The sequence below is a fragment of the Anas platyrhynchos genome, chromosome 1 (assembly GCF_047663525.1).
Source record: "Anas platyrhynchos isolate ZD024472 breed Pekin duck chromosome 1, IASCAAS_PekinDuck_T2T, whole genome shotgun sequence".
Taxonomy (NCBI): domain Eukaryota; kingdom Metazoa; phylum Chordata; class Aves; order Anseriformes; family Anatidae; genus Anas; species Anas platyrhynchos.
The window spans coordinates 143766389-143786044 of record NC_092587.1 but is presented as its reverse complement, the minus strand read 5'-3'; the positions used below and the strand labels follow the sequence as shown (position 1 = coordinate 143786044).

Genomic DNA, 19656 nt, shown 5'->3' with positions numbered 1-19656 from the left:
ATCATCAGCTACCCCCATTTTAACAAATGCTATCCGTGGAATGTAGTTACATTCGACTACAAGCAGTCATCCAAAACAATCAAAATCACTCTTTTCTGTAGACCAGTAGGAACAGCTTGAATGGATACATTCATCCTTACCTTTGTTGGTGTTACATTGGTTGCAGCAGTTCTGAGAAGATACTGAGAGTTATAGGCAGGTGACTGGCTATAGTAAACGGATGGGCCAGTAGTAGCAACTGAAAATGAACACCAGAAGAGGTTATATCCAAATGTAGTTGTTTTGAATGGATTTTCCCCAGAAATCAGTTTTAGTTGTGAACCTTAAAACATTTCTGCTATATTTTATCAAGTCTACCTCAGTTTAGCTAAGTGTTTAATTAAAAAATCAGCAACAACTTACCTGTTAACGGAGCTTCATGAAGATTTTGTGCTCTCTGATAGCTCTCTGACATGGAGTCTGCTCCATAGCTTTCACCAGGCCACCGATGAGATGATACATTTGAGTTGGAATTATTGTGTTTCATTTTTTGCATCTCATTCTATTAAGACAGTGTTTCGATTAGGAGAATGTAACTGCATATACAGGCATTTGTAGAAGAAAGCATAAGGAGCAATACCTACACTAATTACAATCGTGTTCAAGCTCTGAAAAAAAAATCAAGAGGTGGCTGCTGGAATAACCCAAGATCTGTTTATGCTATACAATATGCTGGGAGTGTTTTCTAAAGCCAGAAACAAAAATCCCAGAACCAACTGGATGATACCCAAGCTGATGAGAGAAGAACTTTCTGCACACACAGTCCTTGGAAGGTTTGCCTCCATACCCCTGACTGAGTCCCAAATCGGGGTTTTTAGGCAACAAGTGGACTCATTTTGCACTCATTTTAGGTAGATGTTTACAGAAGATATTGTCACCGAGTTGGTGGCCTAGCAAGCAAGCATTAGTTCATGCTAGGATCACTGAGTCCTTACTATAACAAAAAGATGAGCTGATCTGCATTGAACGTGGCGACAAAGTTGTTTACCTTTAAAGCTTCCACTTGCTGACAGATCATTTGCAGTATAGATCTGTGATCTTCTGCCCACTGAGGGGGAGTTTTAGGAGAAAACTGGGGAGTGGAAGAAAAGTTCATTTAACCTTTTGAATTTTTATTCAAATCTAACACTTCCCTAAAATAATATCTGGCTAACGTACCTTGTAGCTCTTAGTCGGTGAGACAGAGAACTTATCAGACAATGGAGTGGAATGTTTCACTTCTGATACTACAGCTGGTGACAGATCATTTCCAAAGGCAAGATTTCCCTCTTCATCATTCTCTCCGAGTTCCTGACTCACTGCATCCAACATTTCCCTCACGGTTTCAACAGATACCGGCAGCTAGAAAGTTATTTGAAACGCAAGTCATGATTGCATTCTTCCTCAGAGGAGGAGACTACGTTTTGATCTCTGGTTGAACAATTCACAAGGTTTTCATTACAGAAACACTGTTTTCTCAGCAAAGCTCTAAATCTATTAAAGTTAATATAGCAGAACAATTCACACAAGCTTTGATTTTATTTGGAAACTACTAATCTCTGTAAGAAAATAACAGGCAAAAGCTATTTGTTGGCAAAGAAGCTGTCAACCACAGAGTACTGCATGATCTGGTATCTTACAGAAGTTTGCCAGAATCTGCTAGCCCACTAGTGTTATGCGGGTCATTTGTCACATGTGAAAAAACGAGTTTAACTTGCCTTTAAGTAAAATCTGGTCTAAAAAATCTGACCTGAAGGCAAACGGTTTCATTTTAAAATAGTAAGATAAACCAATGCACCTCTCAGAACAAGCTTTTAGGCAAGAAGTACTTACTTTCTCAGCTACTGACATATCTGAGGAGCTTTCATCTAAGATCTTCATTAGATAATGCTTGCTTTTAAGAAGATAGGCTTTGTGTTCTTCTTGTTCTTCTGGCAACATGGCATCATTCTCAATCTCCTCTGCCTTTCTTTGAAAGATCTAACAGTATGCATGTTAATGAGAATCAGCCAGATTGCAAGTGAAGAAAAAGCATTTGCAGGTAATGAAGTTTATGAACTTACTATAGCAAGATTCCAGTATGAAACTGGATTCTTAATAGCTTCAAATGCTAACAAAGCATCATCAGTTCTGCCATCAACTGCGTCCAACGTTGCAAATGCTATACGTGCCTCTTCTTCATAGACTGTAACCTGCGAGACCTACAAAGCAGAACATGAGTCATACCTAACTCAATACTTGGAACAGAAAGTGCATGTGAACGTCCACTAAATAATCGGGCAGCTGGAGGTTAACGATATTACTAATTTTTTATTCCTGTAATACAAGGAAAACACTTTTAAAATGAAGTTGGTACTAAGGGAGTTCAGAGGCTTCCAATCAAATAGTTTTAAAACTAGAAATAAAGTTATAAGGAAAGATTCCCCTGCCTTTATCAGACACGCACTTACTACCAAATAGCACTGTTAATAACACCAGAGAGCTATAGAAGGCAAGAAAATCCCAACCAACGTACATATACACACGTATACATTAAGATTTTTGTGATATGACCCCTCTTACTTCAATTTTAGATTAATCAATCTGTACCTGAATGTCAATGCTACGGAAATGTTTGAAGAGAGGTTCAGTAGGTTCAGGAATACTTCTCTTCTTTTTGACTGTTTCCAGCATAAGCAAGACTCTCTTCCAGTAGTAAACACTTCGTCCAATGTACTCCTTCTGGTCATAAAAGGAGTTAAGGCTAACGCCCTGTTGAAGAACAGGGAATAAAGGCAGGTCACCTCAACAAATTCAAACCCAATGCTATTCATACATATTGTTCTCTGACCCAGTAAGATACTAGTTATCTTCTCTAATACTTGTGATAAACTTCAGGGGACCTCTCCACAGAACTATGTAAAGCCACATACTGGTAGAAAATAGCACTACAGTTAAAAGTAGCACTAAGGGAGTAGTGAGGGAGAGAGAACTCACTAGGGTGACTAGAGCAACTAACTTAACTGATAAAATTAACCACAGTTCTCTCATCTGATTTTATTTACTGTTTAGTTCACAGAAGAGAAAAAACACATCAAATTATACATATTTTAAAATAATCTTAGCTTACGGTTTTTTGCAGCGTTTTTGCCCAATGTATAATTAAGGCAGGTTGAAGGCCATGTTTCTCCAGTGCTCGCAGAGTACTTATTCCATGCTGTACTACAAGCCTCAGTTTTACTGCTGTTCCTGGTCTGCATATCAGAAGAAATATTCCACAATTAGTGTTCCTTATTTTTTCTGTTTTAGTCCTACCCTACACATCTAGCTTAGAAATGCATTATTAGAAATTAAAACCCCATTTTTAGGAAGTTCTTAAGTGTCTCAAGTCCCTCCAGCAGTAAGACTTCAACATCCAAAATACATCAAGAAAAATGAATTAATTTTATACATAATCTATGGGGATCAATTCATGATACCCTTGCAGAAGCTACTAAAACCCCGGTTTTGGATATTTCCAACCTTAAAAAGCCTTACATTGTTTTTCTCTGCGTAAGAGTACGAACAGCATCCCACCAGGCTCTTTGCTTTTCAGTATAGAGCTGTTTGCACACTGGCAACGGTAAGAACTGAGGCTGATGTGCACTGTAGAGAGCGTTAAACTTCTCTTGCAATTGTAAGTTGCTAGTGAATACCACTCCAAGCAGAAATACCTATTTTTGTAAAATCAAAAGATAAATAAGTAAAAGGTATTAGATAACAAACTCTTAAACTGCATAGTACATCTAAGAACTGGGAAAATTTACTTACTTCAAGATCTAACAGGCAAATGGATTCAGGAGCATCTGTCTCTAGTCTTGATGTTTCTTGGGGCAAGTGAAAAATTTGTTTTAGCCATCTGCGCACTGGGGGGAATGCTGACATCAAGATCCACTGCAAACAAAGCCACACGAGGTGCTGGAGACTACCATTGTGCATTCGAACGGCACCTATGCAAAAACAAAGTTGTAGGAAGTTAATACCTGCATCCTAGTTGAGAAGACTTGTATCTGATCGAAGCCAGATTTCGTTAAATGAAAAGTAGAGTTTTAGTATATATATCACACTGAAGGAGCTTCCTAGCAGTCTCTTCCCATCTTTTTGCCTCCATCTAAGCTGGAAATAAGCATTTTAAAAATAAGACATAGCATGAAGTGATTTCAGTATCTATTTATATTATATAAATATCTTCGGAAGAAGCAGCATCCACTTCATGGAGCGCACAAGCTAAGTGTATTATGGAGATAACATTTCCACTGAAATGCATAAGGATTTTAAATTTTAGCCTCTTCATTTCGAGGCAGCAGATTAAACTAATGTATTAAACAGGAGTACTGCAGTTTTTCTAGTTCTGTAATGCTCGTGAAATCTCTATCTTCAGCAATGTTAAAATAACTTGAACACAGTTTCTAACTTAAAGCCAGACTTTTTTTTGGCCATTATGTTTTTGCACTTATTTCCTTATCAGGGAAGATCTGCAGAGGCTGCATGCAATACACACAGACTTTCGTTGTTTTAAAACACATAACAAAAAATACCATAAATAAACTGCTTATGAGAGGTTGTGGTAGTATAAGCTTTTAGTTATTTAAGATAAAGGACTGTAAGCCTTATTGTCTAAAATTACCTAAGAGAGTTAGGTAGTATGCACAACAGATTTAACAGCCTAAAAGTTTATAAAAATTATCAGCCAGGTAAAAAACTACTAGTACTCTAACCTTATTACACCAAAATTCAAAGCCAGACTTCATCATCAAGTCAAGTTCCAAAAAGGAGAAGTTTTTACTAGTTTGCAACTCCTCCTAAAGTTACTTTTTTTGTGTGCTCATAAGCCTGTATTCATAGGTCACATAGGAAGACAGACCTGCCTTCCCATTGACGCTTACCGATGTCCAAACACAAAGAGCTAAACAGGCAGCAGCAAATGAAAATGGATCAGAACAGACTAGAGAACACAGAAAGGATAAAGTAGGGAAGTATGTGACAGATTCTTAAGAACCGAGCATAACAATACTGCTTCTCAGCAACATGTTACAGCATAAATTGAAACTCCTTACATATCACTCTTTTGGAGTGATTAGGGCCATACTAGCTGTTCAGTGTTGCTATCTGTCTCTTACTGCAATACGAAGTATTTCTAGAAGAACCTCTGGTACAGTCATGTTTATGCTGAGTTTCAAGAGAGTAACACCTCTTACCAGCATCATATTTATGAAGTTCCGCTTGCGCTGGTGCTTGCGTACTGACATTTCCGATATCCTCTGTACCAAGGAAAGACCTCTCTCTGGAAACTCCACTCTTGAAGAGATGATCAAACAGTGCAGATGAACCACTTTTGTTTGCCAAAGATTCCACTACCTCTGTCAGGAAGTCTTCCTTGCCGTGGCTCAATTTCAGCAGCATATGACCTAGAAAACAAAAACATCACATAGATAAAGAGTGAACTTCACTAAGGAAAGTAATATTTGATACAGTGGGCTGTTCTTGCTACTGGAGGCTGAGAATCAAGATTTCCCCTTATGAATCTCACAAACTGCTAAGTAATATCCTCTCTGTAATTAGGTCAGTGTTTCAGCACATAGGCTCTCTAAGCCTTTAGTGACACCAGTCCCAAGGCATTGGTTTTCCTGGAGAACTGGATTTACAGAGTGTTTTTTTCTTTTTTAATTATTGTTCTAGGGGCATTGCAACTGTATTCAAAATAAGTAGCTATAATACAAGTCGGAGTTGATCTTATCAAAATTCATTCTGGAACAATTCAACCTGATGTCTACTGTTCTGTTTTTTTGTTTGTTTGTTTGTTTTTTCTTGTTTGTTTTCATCTAGGGGCTATAGAGCATGTAGATTGAAAGCCTGCCTAAGCTTAGCAACAGAAACAGCAACCCTGATGAACAAATAAGGGGATGGAAAGGACAGAGAAACAGTAGTATTTTCTTTTATGCTTGGGCTAACAATACTTGTAAAACAGAACCAGCAGGCAGAAGCCATTTTCATATTAGGAAGTGCTAAAAAGTTCAATTCTACTTTAGTGTCCTGGAGATAAAAAGAAAAAGCTCACTTGAAAAGAAAGAATGAAGTCTGCCACCATGCTGAAGAGGAGGAAGAAAACATTAGATGTCAGGATCAAACTACTGTTTTGCATTTTATATGTAGTCAGAATCCAGAGAGTATTACTGCGTTTTTCAAGACACAACGTGTATTCTTTAACAAGAGTCACTTGACTCTTAAAGTAGCTATTCATAAGACTAAAATGGAACTAAGGGATTTTAATTATTTTTCATTACCAGACTGGCTTTTCCGATCACAGGCCAACATTTCCAGCGTATCTTGTCCAGTATGCTCCCCTTTTATTAGTTTTGACTTTGGTTTAGGAACCTGGTGAAGAATTGTTATAGCTTCTTTACTATACAAAGCAGATCACTTAAATTAGTCTCAAAAGTTAGGAAACAAGCACAAAAAAAAATAAGAAAAATGCACCAATTCTGAAGGTACTATATAACACATCCTTGGAAATATAAGATATGGACAAATGCATCTATTGCAAATAGCACACTTTTTTAGTTCTGCTGTCTAAGCAAGAATATGGGAGTTACTCAGTTCATCCTCTTCCCTCCTTACACCAATAAGCTTACTATTCATTATGTTTTCAGCTGTATTGCAGAAAAGAACGGACTGCAGAAAATACACTCATTAGCCTTTAAGAGCCAATTTAATTTACTTTTGACAAGAAAAGCAGTTGATGATACACTTTTATTCTAGTGATATCACTTGAAATCTTTTAAAGAATTGTGGAATAATAAGATTTGGTGAGGAGGGAGTCTTACAAACACTAATTAATTTTCAGAATACAAATGTTTAACAGAGCATTCCAAGAACCGCATCAACTAAAGGCATACACTAAAAAACAACTTACCTGGAAACTTATCAAGTAACACAATGCTGCCAGTTCACACGCCTCTCTCCACTGTGCCTCATTCTCCTGAGCCATTTTCAGTAGCAAGGTTCCTGCATACATGTATAACTGTCCTTTCATTTCAATGAAGGTACGAGATAACTCGTCAGTCCCATTCACATAGGTTTTCACTGAGTGAAGTACACGATCAAGACTAAAACATAGAAAAGACTCATTCTGAGCAAAGGCCTAGGAAAAGCTAGAGCGTGATTTGGGGCAGTGTTATTTAACTGTGACTCGAGTAACTCGAGTTAACTAGAAGGCAGAGGAACTGCCTCAAACTCCTCAAGCTCTCAACTTTGTTTACTGAAGTAAAATTCACTTCACTTACCAAAAGGACAGACCAAAATACAGTTAGACTGGTTCTTCCACATAAGAGGTACTGCAGCAATCTGAATAGCTGCAGGCCAGTAAACAATCTCCACTCAGGAGCAGCTTTCCAATGAACAGTCGACACACTCTTTCAGTAACCTAACAAAACTATAATAGCTGTTAACATTGCCACGATCTAGAAGTGCTTCAGATCTAAGTACCCTGAAGGACTCTAAGGAAATGTTAGAAGAACGACCACATGTTTATGGTCAACGTTAGGGGGGGGAAGAAAAGAAAACGTCTTTGGACATTACTTATTCCCCAACCATTGCCTGTATTGCTTCATATACTCATTCAAGAAGAGCAGACTGAAGAACATTGTTTTTGTTTTTAAAAAAAAGGTAACAATCATCACCTAAGCAAGGAACAAAGCTATGACAATAGAAGTTAGTGAGAAACGGAATCACAGAACTGTAGGGGTTGGAAGGGACCTCAAGAGATCATTGGGTCCAACCCCCCTGCCAAAGCAGGTTTCCCTAGAGCAAATTGCACTGGTGGACATCCAGATGGGTCTTGAATATCTCCAGAGAAGGTAACAGAAAGAAGAGAACGTAGATCTAAGGGAACATAGCTCTTCATCAAAAAATTGGCTACAAACGTTGTTTTGCACTGCTTCACCTGTGATGCAGACGATATGCCTTGAAACCAGCTAGCCCTGAAACACTATCCAGTTTTCTCTGAAGGTGAATGTTCTTACTGCAGGCAGCTTCCTCCCTTCCCGTTATATTATATACCTAAAATTTTTAATTATTCCAGCACGTATTGCGTTAACTTGACCAGGACAAAGCTGATACACAAGCATCTGGGAAATTTTAAGGAGGTAGATGCTGAGGTACAGAACATTCTCTTACTGAAGGGCAAGAAAGTAATTGACCCACGATAATATTCAGTCTTCCCCATGGTTATGGGCTGACTACTCAAACAAGACTTATGGCTTGGGGCTCAAGCCTATTAGGAACCTTTCTTTCTTCTAAAACAGAGTCTCCTCTCCCATCCACAAACTGGTTACACAATGAAATTGAAGCTTGCTTTGCGACCTAGAAAAATACATGCCATTCAGTGGTTTTTTTGTTTTGCTTTAAATACAGAGAAGTTAAAACAATACCTTTCGAATGCACTTCTGCATTCTTGCATGTCTCTAGAAGATAGCGTCACTTGAAGAAAGCTGCAACAGGCCAGCAGATGATCTTTCTTGATAGTTTTCCAATTACTTTTATCAGACTCCAAGTCTTGTACAGATTCCAGGTATTCCTAAAGAAGAAGGGTCAGAGGATAAGGAACAGTCATCCTTCCATAAAGGCAAAGACAGTACTTCTCCAAAACAAATCATTATCATTTCCTGCGTAATCTATTTCCACTACTGAGATATTCTTCAACAGCAAAATTCCAGGGAACTATTTGCCTGAACAGTTTGGTCCCTGAAATTAGACACCAAACAACTCCGTAACATTTAACTCTAGGAAGAAAACTCCAAGGAAGTACTTTGTAATTGGAGTGGTTCCACTCATTTGCATTTGAAGGAGTTAAATCACTTGCAAAGTGATTCTGATTAAAAAATCACTGTCAGTGTAACGAACTAAGAGACACAAACTAGTTTAAAGGATATGGAAGATAATTACAACATCAAAATATGCTTATACACCTCAAATGTCTCTATGACACAGGAGCACCATTCCAAGCTTGACTGCAAAGGTATTTTCTTCTTTGCTTCCTGACAATGGAGAACAGCATCTCTTAGCCTACCATGTGAGCGGTAGAGTGTAACTAGTCTGATGTTAATGTAGATATCATCTGGTCTTGCATAGAGCTCTGCTTGAATCATGTCAAAAAGTTGATTCCATCCATCTTCACCTTTACAATCCAGCAACTGCTCCTATTGAACATGAAGGCAACACATTAATATTTCATCTTGCATGTGGGCCTTTTCAACAACTACATTAACAGACAACTCTTGCCTCCACCACACAAACTACATTACTTAAACTATTAAAGCTGAAAAGCTTCCAGTTATTACGAAGCTTAATGAAACACTCAAACATTTAAAATAGGGAAAAAAAATCAGAATTTGTCTCTTATGGATGGTATGTTCAGCTTGTGAAACCATTTGGTTCAAAGGCAGCATACCCTGCCACAGAATAGCCTGTCTAAAACAAACATCTTAAGACTAAGTGTCATTGCTGCTGTGTTACACAAAACTAATACCTGTGCAAAAGTCAGACTGTGCGACTGAAGGCTTTTACGCAGCAATCGAGAGTTAGAGCATTCCTTACTTTCTGCTCTATTTAATCCAAATTTAGAAAACAAACAAGCAGCATAGAGGGCAAGGAAGTCTGAGTTCTCAGGCCTGATACCTTCCTGCCAGTCACACAATAAATAGAGAACTGCCTACCTAGTCTTAACTTCTTGGATGTGACTACTAACATGATTTTCCTGCATTTTTGAAGACTGTCAACCCTGAAACCTTGACAAGTGTACGAAAGCCTGCAGCTGCAGTTTTCTTGAAAGCTAGACCGAAGTGTCAAATGGCAGAGAAATTAACATTTCTTTAAATAGAAGAATAGGAAATCTAGAAAAATAGAATAAATTCTAGAAGAATTACATCTAAAGAATATTAATTCCATTAGATTTAATACTCAAGATTCTAAAATAATTTAGCCAGGAAGTTTTACAGAAAATGACACGGGAAAAGTGCTCCTCCAGTCAGATGCTAGAAGCTCCTGAACGTCACAGAACAGAGGTTGGAAATTGGCATTTACCTTCAACTTGTAAACAGCAGGGCTTCCAGGAAACAACTTAGCAGATTTTTCAACCCAGTATTTTGCTCTTTCATCAGTGATGGCATTATTGCACAGTAACTCCGCTATCTTCAGTACTAGATCTTTCTGCATTGGGTTCAACTCCACAGAACGCTAGTTTTCCCCATGCACGCACACAGGAAAAAAAGGCAGGAAAAAAAAGGTAACTTGATCTTGCAATCCACACAGAATGGGAAAGAAAATTAAAACAGCCATTGAAAAGACACAGGTATTCAAATTAGACAGATCTATTAGTAAATACTTTTTGAATGAGTTAAGAAAGACCTCAGTTGCTAAATGCATCACTAGTCTACAGCACCCAGATACATTGCTGCAACTCAAAAGAGCAAAAATTCAGAAAAGAAAGAATTTCAAAGGGAAAAAACGCAGAAGCCAGCTACTCTGCCCCCACCACCAGCTATACGCAGGCAGCTGGACTCTTATGTACCTTTAGTCTAACTCCATATAGACATTTTTGAAGAAATGTATAATTAAGTCACACACTACGACAAACTGGGATGTATTGGCAGCAAAACTTTTGAGCACATCCTCTCCCTCCCCAAAACCTGAACAAAGGCATTCTGATGGTGAATTTTTCATTGGGCAATCATATAAATAAATGTCAATTATGTTCGCCCTGCCCCATCTCACACCCCCCCAAACAAGCAATAAATACGAACAACTAGAAAACACCCTAGGTCTAGTCTTCCAGTAGCAACTAGATTACTGCTGTCACCTGAGCCCTTGCTAAGAATCTGTGACTGCTGTCAAATTCCCTAGTCCAAAGGGCAATGTAAGATTTAGTAGAAGAATTTAGTAGCAGCTAGCACAAAGACCCAGTCTAGGTCACAAAAGAATCATCTTAAAAAAAAATACTGATGAAGCAAAACACATCAAATGAAGAATCCCCTCTGCAGTACGTCATATACACCTTTGGCAACAGAAAGCATACATATTACACTTTTTCCACAAACGTGTTTTCTTCTATGCATTTAAGAAAAGTCCAGAACAGAATGATTTTAAAAGTCCCTTTACAATGGATTAAAGCAGGACATCGGAGGTTGGTGGAGTACTTACCCTGTAACATCCAAAAGCTTTTTCTATGTTGTCCTCAGCTTCATAAATTTGTCCAAGAAATCTGTGTGCTTTTGGATCTCTCTCTTGCACACTGAGGTATGTAGATATATACCTATGGAGCAGGAAAAAAAGGATCAATATTCCTCAATAATACGAGTCCCTCTGTCCTCCCCCCGTCCCCCCCCAGTCTCCACGGAACCGGGGCAGGAATTTAACATGTGATACAGGAAATGCAGTCATGGTTGGTTCCAGATACCTGGTCTGGACCTTAAAGTACAGAACAACATTATTTTTACATGTACAGACGCTACTTATTTGCCACCAAGTATTGGTATTTATTAAAAAAAAAAAAAAAAGAGATAGAAACTGTAACTGTAATTACTTCATAATACAATGGAATAAAAGCCATTTCAAACAGCAAGTTTTTCAATATCACGTAACTAATTATCTAAGTTGCTGTTTTATAAAGATTTAAACAGCACTTGATACCCACATCTACTGCTACTGTAAAGCAGCATGATAGTGATCTTGATTTCTCCAGTCTACTTCATATTCACTTAGCTTTTCTAAAGTACTTTAGAGAACAGAATAGCAGAATACAGCAACGCGTATTACCTTTTGGCAAGTTCATATTCCTTTACTTCAAAATACAGCTTAGCAAACAGGAATCCTTTCAACGACTTCTGAACGGAAAACACACAACAAGCACATTTTAGATGTACAACACTTTCAAAGTAATTGCATAGGAAGACCCTTCTGATACTTTTTGAGAGACTGAATTTGATAACTAGTTATCAGCTCCAGTCCGCTCCTCATACCCAAAGTTTTGTTTTTGAAAGATGTGGGATTTGGAAAACAATGTTTTTCCAGTAACTGGCCAAGGCTACTAACGTGAAATTGAGGTTACTGGTGAAGCAAGCAACAAGCCTTAATACTTGTGACATTTCACAACCACTTCTTACTGAAGAGTGTAGAAGAAGAGAGTCTGCTACATTTAAAGTACAGCCTGTTTTTTTTCCCCAATGTAACAATGCTGCAAAAAGAACCCCTAAAATCTGACAGAGTAAACAAAAAAGATGGTACTTAGTCCTGGTCTAGTACATATCACTCACAACTGTTTCAATATAGGTAAAATGTTTTCTTCCCACCTAAGAAATCCCACCTACTCTCAGTTTATATACAAAATGCATCAATACAGTAATTTATTTCTGATGTCATCAGTCTGAGATAGCTTGAACACACTTGTTCTGGGGATGAAAGATGAAAGGTATTTAAGGAGGAATAAAACAAGGAAACAAAAGTGAGAAAAAGCAAAACAGAAAACTGAGCAAGCAAGAGGGCAAGAGATGGGAGAAGCATGGGCAGGAGGAAATGAGTCAAAGGAAAGAGCTAGAGAACTACAAAGTCACAAGCAAAAACTTCAAGGTAGAAGCTATTTTTAAATATGTATTTAAAATCTGAGCTCCCAACATCGGATCAAAAAGCAGGTTTTGTCTGTGAACTCCAAACTACGGGAGGTAGTTAGGCCCAACGACGCAGAACATGAATCAACGGTCTGCATTCGAAATACACTCAAATTGCTACTCCCCACCCCTCTCCCACCCCCAAGTGATCTATGTAAAACTTTAAGTGAATTTAAATGAAAACAGGCCTCCGCGTTTTCGGTCCATCTTTTCAGGTATCACTGACACGCCAGAGTGGACTCACGCTTGACACCTTGTGGACAGGGATGAAAAGCAACCTCAAAAGAAACGTTTGCAGCCTTGGAAGACCCTTCCCTCCGAAACCAACACAACAAGGAAACCAGTAACTATTCCCTCGGTGGACTGTGCTACACAGTCAGCTGTAAGCATCGCTCGAAAGTCAAAACTAAACGCGTCCGGTGGCCTTGAGCACAAGAAGAGGAGAGGAAATATTTTGTGTCGAGGCCACCGGGGAGTATCAACACTGTGGGAACGTATCTGTGCACCTGGCGGCGATGCACTTGACGCTGTCTAGCCCAAACAGTGCCCAAGTCGAACCCACAAAGTCACAGGACAGCTTTGCTGCTGCAGCTGGGAAAGGCACCAACCAAAGGCACAGCCCCTGCACGCAGTCCCTACCGGATCACGCTTAGCTCGGGCACATTCACGCCGCTTCAAAGCGACTCCGAGCGGCAGGCCGGGATCTTTCAGGATTAGGGCCCGCTGAATCGCATCAGGCGGCTGAGCGTTTCCCAGCTCGAATGGGCACGGGTGGCGTTTGTCACCCCCGGGCCCGCTGGCTGACAGGGAGCGGAGCTGTGCGCCCCCAGCCCCCCTCGCTCGGCGCTGTCGCTTCAGCGAGCGGCCGGCCAGAAACCTCCACGGCGCCGCACGGAAAGGAAACTGAAACTTGAAGGCGGCGCGGCGCTTCGTTTGGGAAGGAAAGTACCTCTCCCTCGCTCCGGCCCCGAGGAAAGCCCTGCTATAAAACCCCTCCTGCCCGTGAGGCGCCGCGGGGCAGGGGCAGGGGCAGCCCCAACCCTCCCCTCACGACGCCGGCCACCCCCCTAGCCCCCCACCCCACCCGGGACCCCACCGGGACCCCCCCCGCCTCCCCCCCCGCCGGCCAAGGGAAGCGGCGAGGCCTCGCTCACCTCTCTCAATGAAGGCGCAGAGGCCTGCACGGACGCGACATAGCGCTCCACCTCGGCCTTGCTGCGCCTCAACATGGCGACCGCAGCAGCGCCGAGCCCGGCCGGGCTCCGCTCCGCTCCGCTCCCGTGCCGCGCCGCCGCAGCGCCACAAACAAACAGCTCCAGGCGGGGCAACGGCCGCGCCTCAGGAACGCCGCGCACGCAGCACGCAGCGCGCTACGCACACTGCGCACACTGCGCACGCCCCCGCCGAATGCGCAGGAGCCGTTGCCACAGCGCGGGGAGGGGAGGGGCGAGGCTGTGGCGCATGCGCGGGGCGGCCGCTGGGGCTCCCTGACAGGGCTTTAGGAACGGAGTTTGCAAAGGGTCCCTCAGAAAGGAGCTGGGAGCAGCCCTGAAGATGCGCAGGCTGCAGAGTTTGAGACACGAGCTGTAACTTATTCTTTTGGATTGATTGGTTTAATTTTGTAAGCCGTAAGGCTGTCCCCGAATGGTGTGATATCTCTGTGGACAGGCTGCGTTAAAAATTCATCCCCTCCTCAGTCTCTAGCGTCCCACTGACATGCTCAAGTTTCCTGCTGGACCTAAGCACTACCGACATCTCCACAACTCCTCCCGCCTTTATAAAAAAAAAAAAAAAAAATGATAAAGTATCCACCTTGTTTCTGTAAGCAGCAGCCACCTGACACCCTGCCGGAGTTAACCCTCTGTTTTATTATTTGCCCTATTAATGGGGATTTCTTTACTCATTGGCTTTAATTCCATAAGAAGAAACAGCATTTTTTTCCCCTCTTCTTTTTAAATGACGAGGATTACAAAGTTTGTCAACACCTGCCAGGCTGAGGATTAAAAGTCTTAGCGCTGGTGCAGAGGAGAATCTGAGAGCTGGCTCGGGAGTCACTGGAGGAAATCTTTGCTTTTCGTGATGTGAAATTGCCTTCATGCAGACCAGGTCAAGCGCCTTGACGCTGGTCAGCATCTCTGTGGAATTGGCACCGTGTTGTCCCCAGCGGTTGCAGCACCAGGAGGGTAGCCCGCCCGGCAGGACAGCAGTTGACCATATTCATTGCTAACCTTACAACCAGACCACACTCAGCTTGGCTCACTACATGTTTTGATACCTTGGTGGGAACTGAGCTCAGGATTTGCCGCTGCTGGAGGCAGGAAGGCTTTAGGCTCAGCTCCTTCCCCCTACAGCTACATCCATTGGGCTTTCTGAAGCGCTCCCTACTGTTATTCTAAGCAGGAGCTTCAAAAGGAATCTCTCTTCCTCCTGCATGATTGATCCCATGCAGTAAGAAGGGGGCAAAGCTGAGGCATCCATTCCGAAATCCCAGGCCCACAGCCTTCTTTGAGAGACCTAGTAGGGGTCACGGTTCAAACAACAATAATAAACTCAGCCTCTTTAAAGAAAGCATGTCCAGCTAGGTGAAATATTTATAATGCTGACAGGCCAGGAAGTCAGCTTCAACACTAGACCGGCAATTATCCAGGTTAATTGTCTAATTGCTAGCTCCCTCCCTGTTTTGCACTGCTTTTCATAATGCTCTTGATGACAAAATCCATGGGTATTATTTCAATGATAGTTCACTCTGAAGACAACTCCCGAGGGAGCAGTGTGAATTTGGGCAACCCTCCGCTGGAGACAGGACTCCAATAATAAGAATACAGAAAAAAAAAAAACAAACCACCAACACCTGGAGGGTGATTAAACACTGTGACATATTGCCTACAGAGGCTTGTGAGATCTCCCTTGGAGATACTCAAAACTTGGCTGGGTATGACTTTTGCTGTTGGGCCAGGAGTTGGCAGGGCTAATAGCTAGGGCTTTAAACTAGAGTCGAAGGGGGAAGGGGCTAAAACCAGGCACGCCGGTGAAGACCTAAGGGATGGTACGCTAGAATCAGAGGGGCTGTGTGCCAGTGAGGTCCTTCAGTTAGATCCACAAGGTGCTGAGTGTAAGGAGACGCACCTGAAGTGCTTCTACACGAACACACGCAGTATGAGGAATAAAATGGATGAGCTAGTCCTGGCCCAGTCCCGCAACTACGACATCATCGGCATAAGCGAAACCTGGTGGGATGAGTCCTGTGACTGGGGTGTTGCGATAGATGGTTACAGGCTCTTCAGGAGGGACAGGCAGGGTAGGCGAGGTGGTGGGGTGGCGATGTATGTGAAGCAGGGGCTGGACTGTGTGGAACTTCAGGTCGGCGATGGCAGAGTTGAGAGCCTCTGGGTAAGGATCAAGGGACGAACGAATAAAGGGGATGTCATTGTGGGAGTCTATTACAGACCGCCTGGCCAGGACGATAGCGCCGATAAATTATTCTTTACAGAACTAAGAGAGGCCTCGAGATTAACTCCCCTTGTCCTTATGGGGGACTTCAACTTGCCAGACATTATCTGGGAGTGCCACACGGCTGACACGAGCAAGTCCAGGAGGTTCATGAAGCACCTAGATGATAACTTCTTGGTGCAGGTGCTAATGGAGCCAACTAGGAAAGGTGCCCTCCTAGACCTGTTGCTGGAAAACAGAGAGGGTCTGGTGGGAGATGTGGTGATTGGTGGCTGCCTTGGTCATAGCGACCATGAAGTGGTTGAGTTCAAAATTTACGGTGACAGAAGGAAAAGTGCCACCAAAACCTCATCCCTAGATATGGGGAAAGCGGACTTCAGGCTGCTCAGGGAACTAGTCAGCAAGGTCCCCTGGGAAACTGCTCTTGAAGGCCTCGATGTCCACCAGTGCTGGTCATTCTTTAAGCGATGCCTCCTAGAAGCACAAGAACAGGCAGTTCCTAAATATCGCAAGTCAGGCAGGCGGGGCAGGAGGCCGGCGTGGCTGACCAGGAACATTCTTATGGAGATTAGGCGGAAACAGAGAGTGTTTCGCTACTGGAAGGAAGGCCAGGTGTCCTGGAAAGAATACAGGGATGCTGTTCGTGTTTGTAGGGAGAAAATTCGTGTGGCCAAAGCACACCTAGAGTTGAAGCTGGCTGTGTCTGTGAGAGAAAATAAAAAGGTTTTTTTTAGATATGTGAATGGAAAAAGGAGAACTAAAGAATACATAGGGCCGCTCCTTGATAGGGAAGGTCTCCTCACAGACAATGACATAGGCAAAGCGGAGACGCTTAACGCCTTCTTTGCCTCTGTCTTCAATGCCGATGGTGGGCTTCGGGACCCAGGGTGCCCTGAGCTGGAGGACCGGGACGGTGGGGATGACAAACTCCCAACCGACCCTGAACGTGTGCGGGATTTGCTACTCCACCTGGATCCCTACAAGTCCATGGGTCCGGATGGGATTCATCCCCGGGTGCTGAAAGAGCTGGCAGACGTCATCGCGGAACCTCTCTCAATTATTTTTCAATGATCCTGGGAATTTGGAGAGGTCCCGGTAGACTGGAAGCTGGCAAATGTTGTGCCGATTTTCAAGAAGGGTCAGAAAGAAGACCCTAGCAATTACAGGCCTGTCAGTCTCACGTCAGTGCCTGGTAAAATCATGGAGAAGATGGTTCTCGAACGTATTGAGGCGCACCTGGGGGACAAAGCAGTCATTGTTCCCAGCCAGCATGGGTTTGTGAAGGGTAGGTCCTGCCTAACTAACCTGATTTCCTTTTATGATAAGATCACCCGTATGGTGGACCAAGGGAAACCAGCTGATGTGATTTTTTTGGACTTCAGCAAGGCTTTTGACACGGTTTCCCATAGGATCCTACTGGACAAAATGTCCACCATACAGCTAAATAAAAACATCATACGATGGGTGAGCAATTGGCTAACGGGCAGGGCCCAAAGGGTTATGGTAAATGGGGCTGCGTCAGGCTGGCGGGCGGTCACTAGTGGGGTCCCTCAAGGCTCCATTTTAGGGCCGGTACTTTTCAATATTTTTATAAACGATCTGGATGTAGGAATAGAAGGTATTTTGAGCAAGTTTGCTGATGACACCAAACTTGGAGGAGTTGTGGACTCGAATGAGGGTGGAAAGGCCTTGCAGAGGGATCTGGATAGGCTGGAGAGCTGGGCGATTGCCAACCGCATGAAGTTCAATAAGAGCAAGTGCTGGGTCCTGCACCTGGGACGGGGAAACCCTGGCTGCACGTACAGACTGGGCGATGAGACGCTGGAGAGCAGCCTAGAAGAGAGGGATCTGGGGGTCGTGGTAGACAGCAAGTTGAATATGAGCCAGCAGTGTGCCCTGGCAGCCAGGAGGGCCAACCGTGTCCTGGGGTGCATCAAGCACGGCATCGCTAGTAGGTCAAGGGAGGTGATTGTCCCGCTCTACTCTGCGCTGGTGAGGCCTCACCTCGAGTACTGTGTGCAGTTCTGGGCACCACAGTATAAAAAGGACATGAAACTGTTGGAGAGTGTCCAGAGGAGGGCTACGAAGATGGTGAAAGGCCTGGAGGGGAAGACGTACGAGGAACGGCTGAGGGCACAGGTCCTGTTCAGCCTGGAGAAGAGGAGGCTGAGGGGAGACCTCATCGCAGTCTACAACTTCCTCGTAAGGGGGTGTCGAGAGGCAGGAGACCTTTTCTCCATTAACACCAGTGACAGGATCCGCGGGAACGGGGTTAAGCTGAGGCAGGGGAAATTTAGGCTTGACATCAGGAGGAGGTTCTTCACAGAGAGAGTGGTTGCACACTGGAACAGGCTCCCCAGGGAAGTGGTCACTGCACCGAGCCTGACTGAATTTAAGAAGAGATTGGACTGTGCACTTAGTCACATGGTCTGAACTTTTGGGTAGACCTGTGCGGTGTCAAGAGTTGGACTTGATGATCCTTAAGGGTTCCTTCCAACTCAGGATATTCTATGATTCTATGATTCTTTGAAGGTAGACCTGCCTTGAGCAAATGTTTGGACTACCTGGCCTGTAGCAGCCCCATCCTTCTGAAATATTTCTGTGACGGAGCAGGCTTTGAACCCCGGAACCCTTGGATGCTCTTAGTGCTACGTAGTGGGGTCTGAAACACATACACTCCTGTTAATGTCACAGAGACCACCACCTTGGTGCTATTGCACGATAGCGCAGTCTTCATGATCAAGAATGTGGAAACACAGCAAAAAACATTGAATTTGGGCCACAGGGTTACTGCAGAGCCTGGAGGAGGTGCAAACGAAGCTGCCACGTTCTGGGATATAACCACACAAGGCAGGCCATACCCCTTGGGGTCAGGGGCTGTTTCCACCCACAGTAGGGCTGCGCATACAGTCAGTGGAGCATGAAAAAACTAGAAGAACTGAATTACAATTTAAAGGAAGTATTGCTGAGAGTGGTCTCCCGAACCCATGGCACAGTCCGAAATCCCAACGGTGTTAACAGGCTAGTTATATAAACTTTTTTTTTGGGGGGAAGAGGGCTTCTCGTCATGAACACAGTAAGGACTGCATTCAGCTACTGAACTGTTACTGCACTGAATAACTACATACAATAATAACAAATAATAACAATCAAAAAGACCTTACCTAGCACTAAACTATAGGCTTGAGGTGAAAGCCGCATTACATTGAAAACAAGAGAGAAAGATGTGGTAGGAAGGTATGCATTTTAAACTCAGACAAGGTATTTTCTTTAGGAAAACCTCCTGACTGTGCCGATTCAGAAAACAGCCAGAAGAACCAAGTTGTTCATTACGAAGCAAACTGCAGTTTCTTTCTTAAACCTAATAACTAAAGTGCATACATAGGTTAGGTGTATGTCTCCTTTAAATCAGGATAAGGAAGTATTTACATAGTCACACGTAGAAGCATAGGGAAGAAAGGCTGCCTTGCTGCTTTTCCATCCATCTCAAACACTCATTGAAGAGAGCTGA

General features: G+C 43.0%; 1 protein-coding gene across 3 annotated transcripts in view; it reads right to left on the bottom strand.

Moving 5' to 3' along the window:
* The window catches only part of LOC101796526 (E3 SUMO-protein ligase RanBP2), a 30536-nt gene extending 16468 nt beyond the window's left edge, over positions 1 to 14068 (bottom strand). For all 3 annotated transcript variants that reach the window (XM_072031520.1, XM_072031522.1, XM_027445003.3), the window contains exons 1-19: positions 13850 to 14068; positions 11848 to 11915; positions 11233 to 11344; positions 10117 to 10269; positions 9003 to 9233; positions 8466 to 8611; positions 6950 to 7142; positions 6321 to 6411; positions 5235 to 5444; positions 3808 to 3986; positions 3535 to 3710; positions 3128 to 3251; positions 2608 to 2769; positions 2082 to 2219; positions 1852 to 1998; positions 1198 to 1380; positions 1028 to 1111; positions 403 to 541; positions 141 to 238 (exon numbers count right to left, since the gene is read on the bottom strand). In XM_072031520.1, coding sequence (XP_071887621.1) covers positions 141 to 238; positions 403 to 541; positions 1028 to 1111; positions 1198 to 1380; positions 1852 to 1998; positions 2082 to 2219; positions 2608 to 2769; positions 3128 to 3251; positions 3535 to 3710; positions 3808 to 3986; positions 5235 to 5444; positions 6321 to 6411; positions 6950 to 7142; positions 8466 to 8611; positions 9003 to 9233; positions 10117 to 10269; positions 11233 to 11344; positions 11848 to 11915; positions 13850 to 13924 — 2709 coding nt within the window. In that variant the 5' untranslated portion in view covers positions 13925 to 14068. The remainder of the gene's footprint in view (positions 1 to 140; positions 239 to 402; positions 542 to 1027; positions 1112 to 1197; positions 1381 to 1851; positions 1999 to 2081; positions 2220 to 2607; positions 2770 to 3127; positions 3252 to 3534; positions 3711 to 3807; positions 3987 to 5234; positions 5445 to 6320; positions 6412 to 6949; positions 7143 to 8465; positions 8612 to 9002; positions 9234 to 10116; positions 10270 to 11232; positions 11345 to 11847; positions 11916 to 13849) is intronic.
* Positions 14069 to 19656: the final 5588 nt, after the last annotated feature.